At 44.0% G+C, this 12,182-nt stretch overlaps 1 protein-coding gene across 1 annotated transcript in view; it reads left to right on the top strand.

The window, feature by feature from the left end:
- The window catches only part of LOC104490176 (glycogen synthase kinase-3 beta-like), a gene marked incomplete at its 5' end in the record, with an annotated part of 37,771 nt that extends 25,819 nt beyond the window's left edge, over nucleotides 1–11,952 (top strand). Inside the window, 2 exons of the mRNA XM_010132426.1 lie at nucleotides 4,482–4,580; nucleotides 11,448–11,952. Of these exons, the coding sequence (XP_010130728.1) occupies nucleotides 4,482–4,580; nucleotides 11,448–11,515 (167 nt within the window). The remainder of the gene's footprint in view (nucleotides 1–4,481; nucleotides 4,581–11,447) is intronic.
- Nucleotides 11,953–12,182: the final 230 nt, after the last annotated feature.

Below are 12,182 nucleotides of genomic sequence, written 5' to 3'. Positions count from 1 at the left end.
GGTTTTCACCTAGGCGGTGTGGAAACTGCTGGGTAGGCTACTCTAATGCTCAAGCAAATTGAAAGCTTCTCTTTTGCCGTCCTAAAGAGCTCATGTGCTCTCCCCTTGCACAGCAATTTATGGGAATGGCAAGAGAAATCAGTTTCATTGGAGACATTTCCTTAAAATTCAAAAATGCAGGTTTCTGTTGGTAGCAGATACCAGTTTTATCACCTAAAAAGGAAGGCAGGACAGAGGCCGAGCACATTTCCAAATGAGATCTGTTGCAGGTGACAGCCAAACTCAAAAAAAGTCACGAAAGTGTCTAAAAATAAATAAATACATTGCTTAGCGTAGTGATTTGGAGTGTTTTTAATTAATTGTACAGCAGTGAGTCTCATGTAGCAGCAGTCTTAATTACAACCTCAAAATATATGACAAGCTTTTGCTCTTCCTGTGACCCCTGTACAGTCCTTGTTCTTTAGCAAGACTGTGCAAGATCCTGTCACGTTGGCTAGTCTGAAGCAGAAATCCCAACTGGGAAATAAATTGGATCGTTGGAAATCTGATGATGACTCATGTTAAGTCATCCGTGGTAATTTTAAAAGTAATGAAAGATGTCCTTTTGTTTTGAATGGCATTTGCTTTCAGCAGACAATAACTAAGTTTTAGAATAAGCATTTTATTTGGCTCAGTCAAGCTGTCTGAAACCCATGAAGTAGGAGGTAGCTGCAGAAGGGTTGAAAGCAAGACTGTTAGAAATAGAAACGTAAATCTGATCATTAATACATTGGACTGATTTTCAGAAAGAACCCGAGTGTCATACCAAATACTCTGATCTGGGCAGTGATGCTGCTCAGATAAGAGTCTAGAAAAAATTCAGTGAGAGTATATGGAAGATGAAGATCATGGTCTTTGGCTGGGCAGCAGTAGTTCTGGGGCTTGTAGAAATGAGATCTGTCAAAGAGAGCTTTATCTGAGTAATTCTTAATGTCTTGCCTGTAAGTTTCTCTTAGTATTTAAACAAATGTTATATGCCCATTCAGGTTTGAAAAAAATTATTTTTGGCCAAGAAAGTATCTCCAACTAGCCACAGAGCTGCAGTTTGGTGGCTGTTAGACCTGCAAGACAGACAGCAGAAAAAGCAATTTTTCTCCTAGAAGCTGAATTTTCAAACAATCTGTGAAATGATTACCATTTCCTAAACTGTTCGTAGTATGTCAGTGATTGTGCAGGGTCACAAATACTAGTGTCACTCCATGTTAGCCATTAAAGACTGTAAAATTCTTCTGTGACTCAGCACTTAAGAATGGTTATCATGCTTCTTAATGACAAATGACTAATTTTGCTAAAGTGTGGGTGTTTTGTATTTTGTTGGATTTTTTTTTAAAGGAGCCTGGACTGTGACCTTAAATTTTTTTGGTATATATATAAATGCCTTCATTTCTAACCTGTTGTTTCAACATGACTAGAAATCCTTAGTGTGTCTATTTGAGTGCCACCTAGGATTTTTTTTAAACAGAGTATTTCTGCTCAGGGCATGTGGAAGGGGGGCAAAAGGAAAACATGGAACTGGTGCTGCTTCCAACAGTCTTCTAAGTTGAGGAGAAACTGCTGGAATAGCTTGAGTTACGTGGAAAGTTTGTTAATGTGACAAAGCAAACATGATACAAGACTAATTTTTCCAGGGGATTCTGTTGATATATAAAATGTAATAATACCGAAAAAAAGGCATTGCACCTTTGCATAATACCAAGCATTTTGTTGCATTTGGGGAATGAAAATGATCTGCCTTAGTAAGACTAGACATTTTAATTTCTGCTACTTATTGAAGATGTAAACTGGCTGCAAATGGCATGATTTGGTGAGGAGAAAGCCAAAGCTGTACTCCCAGCTGATGCGAATGGGAGTGGGGTCTCCATAAAAGAATTGGAGTAGCTGCTCAGTTCACATCATGGTATTAAAAACTTTGTCTGGATTGTCTTGATCACTTAGCTTCTTGCAGCAGTATTGGTTGTAATTAACCCAATCTTGAACTGCAAGCTTGATTTAGGTAAGGCTGCAGTTAAACAGCTTGTCCAAATATTGTGTTAGAAATAACTGAGAACAGAGGTTCTCAATACTTTGTGGGCTGCAGGTATCACATGTCAAGCTTTTTCCTTGGTATTGCTATGTCTTATCCTTCCAGATGGGATAGCTGTAAAAACACAGGAGAGCAAAAATTCAAGAGCTCTCAAGCAAAGCTGCTATTAGACTTCAGCCAAGAGTTCAGTTTACTTGTTATTTCTTGTCTGAATTCACCCGCTCCTCTATGTGAAGTGTCAAGACATTCAGAGCATGCCAGATTTAAGAAACTTCATACCAAGAGAGATAATGTGAGGTTTGAGAAGAAGGGAACTAGAGTCTTCTAGTCTCTCTGCAAGTTCTTTAAGGTAGCTTCAGAGAAGAAGGTGCACTTGCCTTCAGAACAACAAACAACAGTACAGTTGCCATCGCCGGTGCTGCAAAAGGATGTGTTCTGACAGCACTAGATGAACGTACAGGAAGAATGAGAATGGGGCCGAAGTGCTTTTGCAAGAGTGTTCTGTCGGATCAGCTGGTTCTTTGGCTCAGCAATGCAGGCAGGCGCAGGCAATCTACAGCTGCATCCTCGAGGCACTGCTTAGCACCAGAACAAAGCAAATGTCGCTTGGTTTTCTTGACATTGTAGTTCCACTTTTGTTTGGGTCACAGCCCTGTATTGCTGCCAGTGAAGAGTGGAAAGTAAACAGGGAGTGATAGAAGCTGTCAAGAGTGAGGTAAACAGCTGATTCCCAGTAACAACAGATTTGAGAAATAGCTTTGAAAAAAACACTAAAGGAAAGACATTTTCTAGCATGGAGCAGCTAATACTCAAGATAGTAATAAAGTATATATTTAGCACTAGTGTTCAACTTTGACACTTGGATTGATGATTAGGATTAATGTTTCTTAAGTTTATTTTTCCATTTTAAATGGAGATTTACAAATTCAGAATTATATTATGAACGTATGAATTCTGAATTATTCCTGCATTTGAGGAATGGAGGATTAATATTTGTATAACTGCTGTGAGTATTGAGGCTTTCTGGAAGGACTAGCTGGATCTGCTTAGACCCGAATGGAGTATTGCGGGATAGATTGGATGGGTTGCAGGTAAATGTAGCAACTTCTATTTGGTTTTGGACTGGAGCTTGAGTTCATTAGTGTGGAAACATGGTTGCAAAAGGTGTAGCAATAAGAGGCTTGTAAGCAGGTGAGTCTCTTCTGCATCTTGCCCTCCCAGCAGTAGAGAAACTTATGTAACTTAATGGAGAAAAAAGATTGCTAAGCACGCTACTGATATTTTTAACCCCTAAGTTTAAGGTCTGTGTTAAAGAAAAGCAGTATTTAAACAATAAACAGTATTAAACAATTTAAGACTATCTACAAAAACCCTTACTAAACCCATGGTGATGTGGATGGGTTTCTGTACAGCCCTTGCTATCTGGAGGTCTTCAGTAAAAAGCTGTCCATTATCGTTTCTCCTCCAGTTGACCTCCTGGAGCTCCAAAAGTCATCAGTCTCCTTCTGCAAGGTGACTGTTCACATCCTTTTCAGCAAATGTTGCTTTCTCAAGAGACAGCCAGTCACTCCTGTTCCTGAAACGAACAGGACCTGTCTTGGCTTGATCCGTGAGGCACTAGATTCTCTTGAAAGAATGCTAGAAGTCATCTGTTGGCAATGTGTTGCCGTTAATCCTCCCACAGTTGTGGCTGTAAGATTCCTGTTTCTCATTCTGATACACACTGAAACTATATTATATTTGGAGCCTAAAAGACATAACTATTTTTTCTTAATGTCTTCAGAAAGAATGGTTGCTTCATTTTGAGTGTCCTTCTAAATTGCCAGACCAATTCCCTGTGCCTTTCCCTGAGGAGATGTCATCTCTTCTTGGCCTCACTTAAGGAGACTGCTGTGAGAGATTGGTCTTGGGTTCCTGAGTCCTTGAGAAAGTGGTGCTTGAGTGAGCCAAAGAACTAAATCCCTGAAGCTCTTGAAGCAACTGTTGCAGCTGCTTGCTTGCTGAACCAGTGCCCAGAGCAGCACCACTGTTATCAGAGCTCTCCTTGAAACTGATTGCAAGTGGGTTTGTGAAGGGAATCCTTCCAGTGCTCAGAAGGAAACAGCATTATCAGGCCATTGATAAGGAACAGGATTGGTTGGTTCTTTGCTAACTCTCAAGCCACTGTCTTTCTCTACGAAATAATTCCCTTGCACCACTACTTGTAGTTTTTACAGTCTTGCTCTGGAGCCTGCCTTGCCAAATATTGCTGTGGGTTCCTCTGGTCAGCAAAGAAGAAAATGTAACGCAACCTTTGGCTGCAAGGGCATGCATTTCACTCGAGGTTGCAGTTACAGGGGGGAAACCCAAGGAGCTGAGCCTGCATGCAGGGCTCTTTGTGGATGATGAGCTAACTCTGTTTGTTCCACCTCCCCTCCAGAACTGTCAAGTAACCCATCTCTGGCTTCGATCCTCATCCCCGCTCATGCCCGGAACCAAGCAGCTGCTTCAACCCCTACAAATGCTACAGCAGCCTCAGGTGAGAACGTGCAACTGCCTGCCTCCTTCCCCACCCTCTCTCCCTCTGCTGAATCCCATGAGCTGCCTTGACCCTTGGGATGAATGGGGAGGAAGGGTTCGTTATAGCATCATCTGAAACTCGGTCTCGGTAGGTGGTCATTTGGATGCTAGCTGTGTCACCAACTAAAATTCGAACCGAGGGCACTTAAAATGTGTCTTCGACTGTTTAGTCTGTTGGTCCTTCTTGCTCAGACTTTCACTATTAAAAAAATCATTATCTTGCCTTTTTTTTTAGCAATCCTTGTGGATTGATTTGCACCTAATTTCTGAGGTCTCAGCGAGTCTCAAATTAATACTGATGTGGAGTATGAGTGTGTGATAATGAGGAAGAGAAGAAACAGCTAGCTCAGTACATGTGGTCTCTGGAGTGTGGATGGAGAGGATTTTTCCCCCAGAGGCATTAGCACTTAAGAGTCTAGTTAGGGAGGTCATTCAGCATGCTCACTGCCTCTTCTAAGTAATTGCAGATTCTTCTGAGTTTGCTTGTGTCATCTTTGGGCACGAGGCAGATGCTTTTGGGTTTTGGCCAGCGCTAAGTTTGTTTCTTTGCCTCTCTTGCGCGCTCTCAAGTTTCTATCAGAAACCTTTTAAAAGCTGACTGTTGGCCTGTAGCCACTCCATATTGCATTCTGTATCCAGTGAAAGCTTAAAAGCCTGGTGATATCAGTTGGGAGACTCCCAAAGAAAATCCCAGGTGCTGCAGGAAGTCCCAGGGGTGGTTAAATACGTGGCACTCCTCCTCTGAGTCAACCCTGAGTCAGCACACCAGCCAGCGGTCTCGAGCTTGGACAGCCAAAGGCAGGCTGCAAAATGGGTGTGCTTCCACGTGTATCCTGTGCGCACGTCAGTCTCATTTGACAAGGGCTGTGACCCCATTTTGAAGCGAAGGACGCTTACTCAGTGTAAGAGAGCTGATAAGGAGAAGCCCTGATTAGAAGGGTATTCTTGAAATATGCAGGAAAGTGTTTGCAGGTTTACGCGCTGGACAGTTACCTGATACTTGATTCACATGGTCCAGCCTGTGCTGTATAGGAAACATTTTCATACTCCAGGACAGAGAGGTGCACCCAGGTTTGAAAGATGAGGCTTCTCTCTGAAAATGTATAGCAGGAGATAAAAGATATGGCTTGGAAAATTTATGTGCTCTGAATTTAGGAGAAAGCAAAATTACTATTTTGAAATTTAATATGTTTGTTTCATATACTTGGCAGTATTTTGCAAATAGTCATGTTCTCAATTTCCCTTTTTTGTGCATCTGTTGCTCAACGAGTGAGGAGGGAAATAAAGCATATAAAATAGTAAAAGTGATTGAAAAAAATATGAAATACAAACATGGAAAATTATTTTAAGTCCCTCTGATAAATACTGTTTCACTTAATGTCCCTTTCATGCCTTTTAAGGAGTTCTTTGCCAAGATACAATTAACTAAAGGAATTAAAGGGGTTAAGAAATCTGTTTTCACCCAGCACTTTCCAAGGGTCCATGTTGGGGTGAAAATGCATTAGGCTGAGTCTCAAATGTGTCCTGAATGTGAAGTATACACAACCAAAACATAACAACCCCACGATGCTGATGTCAGCATTTCTAAACCTTCTGTTTGCAAGCACTGCACTGAGCTGGGATAGGACCTCTTATTCATAGTTCAAAACAAACAAACAAAAAAAATGCCCTGGCAGCTTGCAAAGAAATTGTGAAATTGAGTTCGGTATTGGGCATCTTGAAGCTTTGGGATTCTGAGGCACAGTGGGTTGGTAGTTTCTTATTCACATGAGGCTCTCACAGCAGGCAGTGGGAATTTTGTCAGAGTTGTGATTTTTAGGATTAGGTCCGGTATGAGGTTGTGTTAATCTGTTGTGCTTTGCATGCTGATGCTACACTTAGCAAGAGGTTTTCATAGGAGGGGTCCGCTTTTTTCCCCTGTGCCTTTTGCACATCCCAGAGCAGTAAATTTCTAATCCTTCAGTGATGGTAGAGCAGCATGAGAACAACTCTCCTACCTAACCAGGGCATCCTGATAGGCAGAGACTTTTCTGCAGAATGTTTGCTTGTGTGACTAAGCAGTGTAAGTCCAGAAACTGGTTTTCAAGTGGTGAGATGGAACAAAATGTAGCTCTCAAGACAATTCAAAGGGCAAAGCAAGTTATATGTAACTGTATTTCACATTATTAGTGTGTAACTTGTGCTTCCCCCTAGCAAGCAGAGCTGATACTGAGGGTCAGTTGTCTGCTCCTGTGTCCAATGCAGCTGCCTACTCTGTAGGCTTGAGGCGCAGGTGCATGTGTGTTGAAATGCAGTGTACTAGTTCATCACTCTAGATAATCCGCGTGGGTGGTTGTTACCTGCTTACAGACAGATACTCCATTTTCATGGCTGTCGTGTTGGTATGCAGCCATGTCAATCTCTGCTTTTCGATAAGGTGTAAAGCACTGCTCTTTATTGTGCACAAAGGCAGGGTCGTAGAGAATAACTAGAAAAGTGAGATCTGCGTGTCCAAAGTCTAGCAAAGTAACGTTTGCCAGGACGCTTAGCAGTGGTGAGGTGTTAAGAGATGGAAAGACTGGCTTTTCAATGTACTATGCTAACAGTGCAGTTTTCATCAAGCCAGCAATGCCAGCCCTTATGCTAACCAATATGACACACATCTGCGTTTTTAGAAATTGTCCAAACCGAGTAATTTTTGTCAACAGATAGACTCACAGTGATGATTTCAACAGTAATCCTGGGATCGTAATCTTAAATGCAGAGGAATTATTGTAGGTAATTTCTGAGTGTTTAAAAAAGATTGTAAATTTCCTGTTTCCTTGAGGAGACATAAAGCTGGATTCACTGTACTAATGGAAGCTGGCTTTGCAGTGGGAATGTGAAGCCTTGCTGTACCAGGGTTAGTAAATTCACCTAAATACTATGAGAAATTCTCTTTGACATTAGTGGCACGTCTAAAGCAAAGTAGAGGAAAAGAAGGATGAGAGTTATCAGCCCTGGTTGAAACAAGGTGCTAGCTTTCTGTGATTTATACTGGCCATGCATTAAAACTGCCAGTGCAGCTTTATTCATGTGGATGCTGACTTGATGTAGCTGGAGGAGGAGGAGAGTGGTTTCATAGCTGTGCAGCCATAGCATCTGAGAGGGGAGCGCGCACGCCAAGCCAAATTGTGTATCTGCTTATGTGACTACATGTTTTTCTTCCTGGATCAGCCTGCAGCAGTAGTTAGTCAGCATTAGGATGAGAAGAGCGTAATTGATGTCTGCAGGGGAGTTGTGCCAGCAGGCATGCTGGGGTCACCATCCCGGGCATCCCGCTGTGTTGATCCCATGTAATCCCAAATGCAGTGGTGTGGCTGAACTTTCAGTAACAAAACAGATTACAGCTGGTGTTACCTGCCAGTGTGTGGCAGTTTAAAAGGACCACAGTGCTCCCTAAAATAAGATTTAGTGCATTTATGGTATTCCCATTGAAGGCATTTTGGAAAACTTTTAACTCCTTAACCAGGAGAAGAGGGACAAGCAATTTGCTCAGGCTTTTGCAAACTCAGTGCAGGGAAGAGTCCGTGACCGTTTCAGGCTGCCCAGTTTTGTTCTGAGCCCCAGATTTCTACATCCATAGACAGGCACAATGGGAAAACCTCCTTCCAGCTGTTTTCTCGGCTGTCCTGTGAGGACTCCCAGGCTGGTGGTAGTTTTGTTTCTGTATCTCTGCAGATGAGCAGCACAGTCTGTCAGCACTACAAATCCAACCAGCTAATCTGTCATTAGTGCTAATGGGCTTTCCCAGACTGAGCTGGCATCTCTGTCTTTCTCTGAACTGTAGCCCCATCTTTCCTTTCCTGGAGATTTCTAAGGATTCTCAGACACCCTCCGAGAAAGCTGAGGCGTTCCTCAGAGGAGGAAAAGCTGAATTGGAGGAGGTGTTCTGTGTTGATGAGAGATACTTTTGCCCTCTGTTTAGAAGTACTTTTGGAAGAGCAGACACTTCAGGTGTCTTTGCCTGCATAGGCAGAGATGTCAGGTGGGTAGGTCAGGACAAAGAGACTGCCCTGATCTCAAGGCTGCAATCTGCTGTGTTGTCATCTGTCCCGTACCAGAGAGCCACATGTCACATCAGCTCCTAGCCTTGCCCTCCAGCAGGGCTCCACAGCGGCATAGACGACTGCTTTGCAAAGCAGGTATTTTAGCGGTGTAGCTGAAGACCTAGGTTTTCTTCTTTTATGCCCCAATACTGATTTCTCATGGTGAGGAGGAGTAAGTGAATGTCCAGAGTCCCTCATACTCCAGCCGTGCTCTTTTTCTGGTGCTTTGGCAAAGAAATGCTGGAACAAGCCCCTCTCTTGTTCCCAAAATGTCCTGTCGATGCAGAGTCAAAGAACAAGTTGGAATGTCAAAACTGCATTTTCTTGCAGGTTTGAAGCCAGTACAGCTTTGGCTAGGCTCTGCGCTCCATCCCAGCCTGGGTGGACTTCTATATGTGAAAATCCCCATGTAAATGGTCTTGAGCTGCGTCACGTGGTTTATTTCCTTTTTAATGTGTGGCGTGTGTATTTTTAAGGCACTCCCCCACTGGAGTGATGATAGCAAAGGAGCATATGTTACGTGAAGTAGCTTCATCCCTTCCTCTTTTTTCTTTATCTCTGCTCAGTAGCAATGTAATGATAATGCTTTCAGCCTCTGCTCTCTTCAGGAATAGATCAAAAGGCACATTTCATTTCAGCAAATGAAGTACAACCGTTTTTTGTACACATAGAGAAATCCTCTGCCAACAGTACAGATTCCAGATGGACTGCTCGCATCAGGCACGGCGGATGTTGCGTTAACTGGAGTTTATCCGTACCTGAAAATTAATCTAAAACAGGCATAGTGAGAGTTTAAAGTGCGGAAGCCGTTAGATGCCCAGCTGGGTCACTTCTGGTTTCCGTGGTCATCACTGGTCTGCATGCATGTTGCCTTTGGGAACTGCACCTTCAGGGAAATTCTCCACGTAGGAGGGTGTCTCTTGTGCGGAAGGCTTGCTTTCCAGATAACAATGGTACTGTCGTCATGCTGCCTTGGTGCTGGTGACTACGTGAGCTTTCTTTTTTTCATCACGGGGGGTAATTTTTTTCATGAGGGAGGGGCTGCAACTGAATTGTGGTGAGAGGAGAGGGAATGGGAAATTCCCCGAGCGGTCGTCTGGCATCCTCTGCCCACAGGAGGATTCACATTCTTCCCACACGCTCCTCACAGCGCTGCCTTTTCAAATAGGCATCTTCTCTTCCCACTTGTCCCTTGTATTGTTGGATGCTGCTGTTTGTTTGAGTTCCTATTTTTGTTGCCATTGTCTGTGTATGTTACTTAATTTGTCACTCAGCAAGTGCTGCCCGTCTCTAGACTCTCATTCGTTTCGTTGTTCGTGGCTGTGCTTCCGTCTGAGGTCAGTCAGTGTGGCAGGAGAGGAGAGGGGCTTCATTCCCAGGTGACGGTAGAGCGTTGCCCGGCTGCGTTGCCTCATGAGCTCTTCTGGAGAGGTGGAGGAGCACTGCTGCACCCCCACCGCACCACAGTTGTGTTCTGTTGCGTGTACCGTTTACACTGGTCGTGCTGTCCCTCCAACTGGGGTGTGTTGCTTCTTTTTATGAGCCCTTATGCCCCTGTCCTTTTGGATGCACTGGTTGCCCGGTCTGCCCTCTTCGGTACTGTCTGTCTGGTTCCCCACCCCGTTGCAGTGTTGATAGCTTTGCGGTTCACCTTACTTTCCTGGGAGAAAAGCATGACAGTGTCTTGTAGAAAACCTCACCTACTGTCTCTTCCCCAGCCGTGCTTGGTGTGGAGTATTTTGTGTTTAACCATTCACCCACTTAACTCTGTGTCACTGTGCCAAGTAGATACCGTATAGGATGGTTCCAGATAAGTCAGTGCAGCATTTTTCTTGCTCCCTACCAACTCTTCTAATGTTAAGAACAGGTTTTTAAGAGAAAATACCTGAAGCGGCCTATGAAAACACAGAGTGAACTTTCTTTTGGTATTTCTTTGATACTTCTTTGCAAACCAAATCTTCTTGTGTTTTCTTGGAATGCACTTTGACATGTGTCCACGATCATGTGACTTGTCCCTCTGTGAGAAGACTTGTCTCCCCCAGAGAAGACAAGGTGTTGCCTGCACTTTCTGCAGGCACTCTAACAATGTCTTGCGCTTGCTTAAACCTCCCTACTGGCTTCAGGCCTCAGCAGTTCGGAGGGTGGCAGGTCCAACGGAATAAAGCGGTAGACTTGAAAGACGTTTTCTGAGGCAGCAAGTGCATGAATTGCGCTTTAACACGCAAGCTGTTTCTGCTGGGGAAGCAGGCTTGTCGCGTTCCTCGTCGGTGCTCTTCACACCGTTAACAGGCAGCTTTTGTTACTAGGAGGCGTAACAACAGGAAACTTCAGCGCCCAGCCTGAAACCTTGCAGCAGCCACGGCTCCTCGATCCCTTAGCTTTGGCGATGCTAGTGTGCCTCATGTTGAGCTCAGAGTTACTGGAATGTAACGTGGGTGACTTAACCGCTACGCGGGCAGCGTTACACCCTGCAAAACCTGCTAGAGCCCAGCTGGGTGTCCACGTGCCAGCCTGCAACCCTCAGCCCTTGAGGTTACCTTTGCTTAAAGACAATCTCCCCACCCTCTCCCCAGGCTGAACTGTTCTGCCTGCTCCTCTGACATCAGGAGAACATCCTGACCAAACAGCACCTCGGTGGGAGTTGTGGGTGAATTCCCTGTGCGGGGAATGTTGTAGCTGTTGTTCCAAACGTGTCTGTATTTTGGAGGTAATGCTGGTTGTTTTTTCTCTCTTCCCTTCCTCTTGCCTGTCGTTTGCAGATGTTAACGCAGGAGAACGAGTTCAGACCAATAGTGTAGCTACAGCATCAGCCTCCAACTCCACCTGAACCGGTACCAAGCAGCCAGCTGCACAGGAAAAATCACCAGTAATTTGAGTCTTGCTCAGCAACACTGGTCATATTTGGAAAGAAAATTAAAAAGAGGAAAAAAAACCCAACAAAACAAAAAAAACCAACAAACCAACCAACCTGTTCATTTTAGTGTTCAATTTTTTATTATTATTATTGTTGTTCTTATTTAACCTTGTAAAATATCTATAAATACAGACCAGTTTCATTGTATTCTCACTCTGCAGGGTGTCCGGGGCAGGGGACTAGGTGGGGGGAGGAGGGAAAGCGGAGCAATACAACACACCAATGTCTCTCCCCTCGACAATCTCTTCATGTTGGAAGTTTGCTGTTGTGTACTTCAGAACCAGGACTCTTGCCTCATGCCCCCTCCCACAACAGAAAGAAGGAAAAAACAAAACAAAACAAACCCCAAACCTCATTCTCTGCTGAAGTTCTTTTTTTTAACCTCTTTTTTTATTTTCTTTTTAAGTGAAGTTTTGGACTTTGACGTAGTGCACAGCTTGAATTTGGTCGGGAGCTTAGCAGGGGCCATTCAACAGAGCTCAGCGTGTCTTGTCAGCGAATCCACATCCCAGGTTGTCTGAAGAACTGCCCCAGCTCGGTGTGGGGAGCGGGCGACGTGGTCGGAGAATAGGTTCCCGCG

Source organism: Buceros rhinoceros, unplaced genomic scaffold (genome assembly GCF_000710305.1).
Source record: "Buceros rhinoceros silvestris isolate BGI_N320 unplaced genomic scaffold, ASM71030v1 scaffold11693, whole genome shotgun sequence".
Classification (NCBI taxonomy): domain Eukaryota; kingdom Metazoa; phylum Chordata; class Aves; order Bucerotiformes; family Bucerotidae; genus Buceros; species Buceros rhinoceros.
The sequence above is the reverse complement of the archived record's forward strand: the minus strand, read 5'-3'. Positions and strand labels throughout refer to the sequence as shown.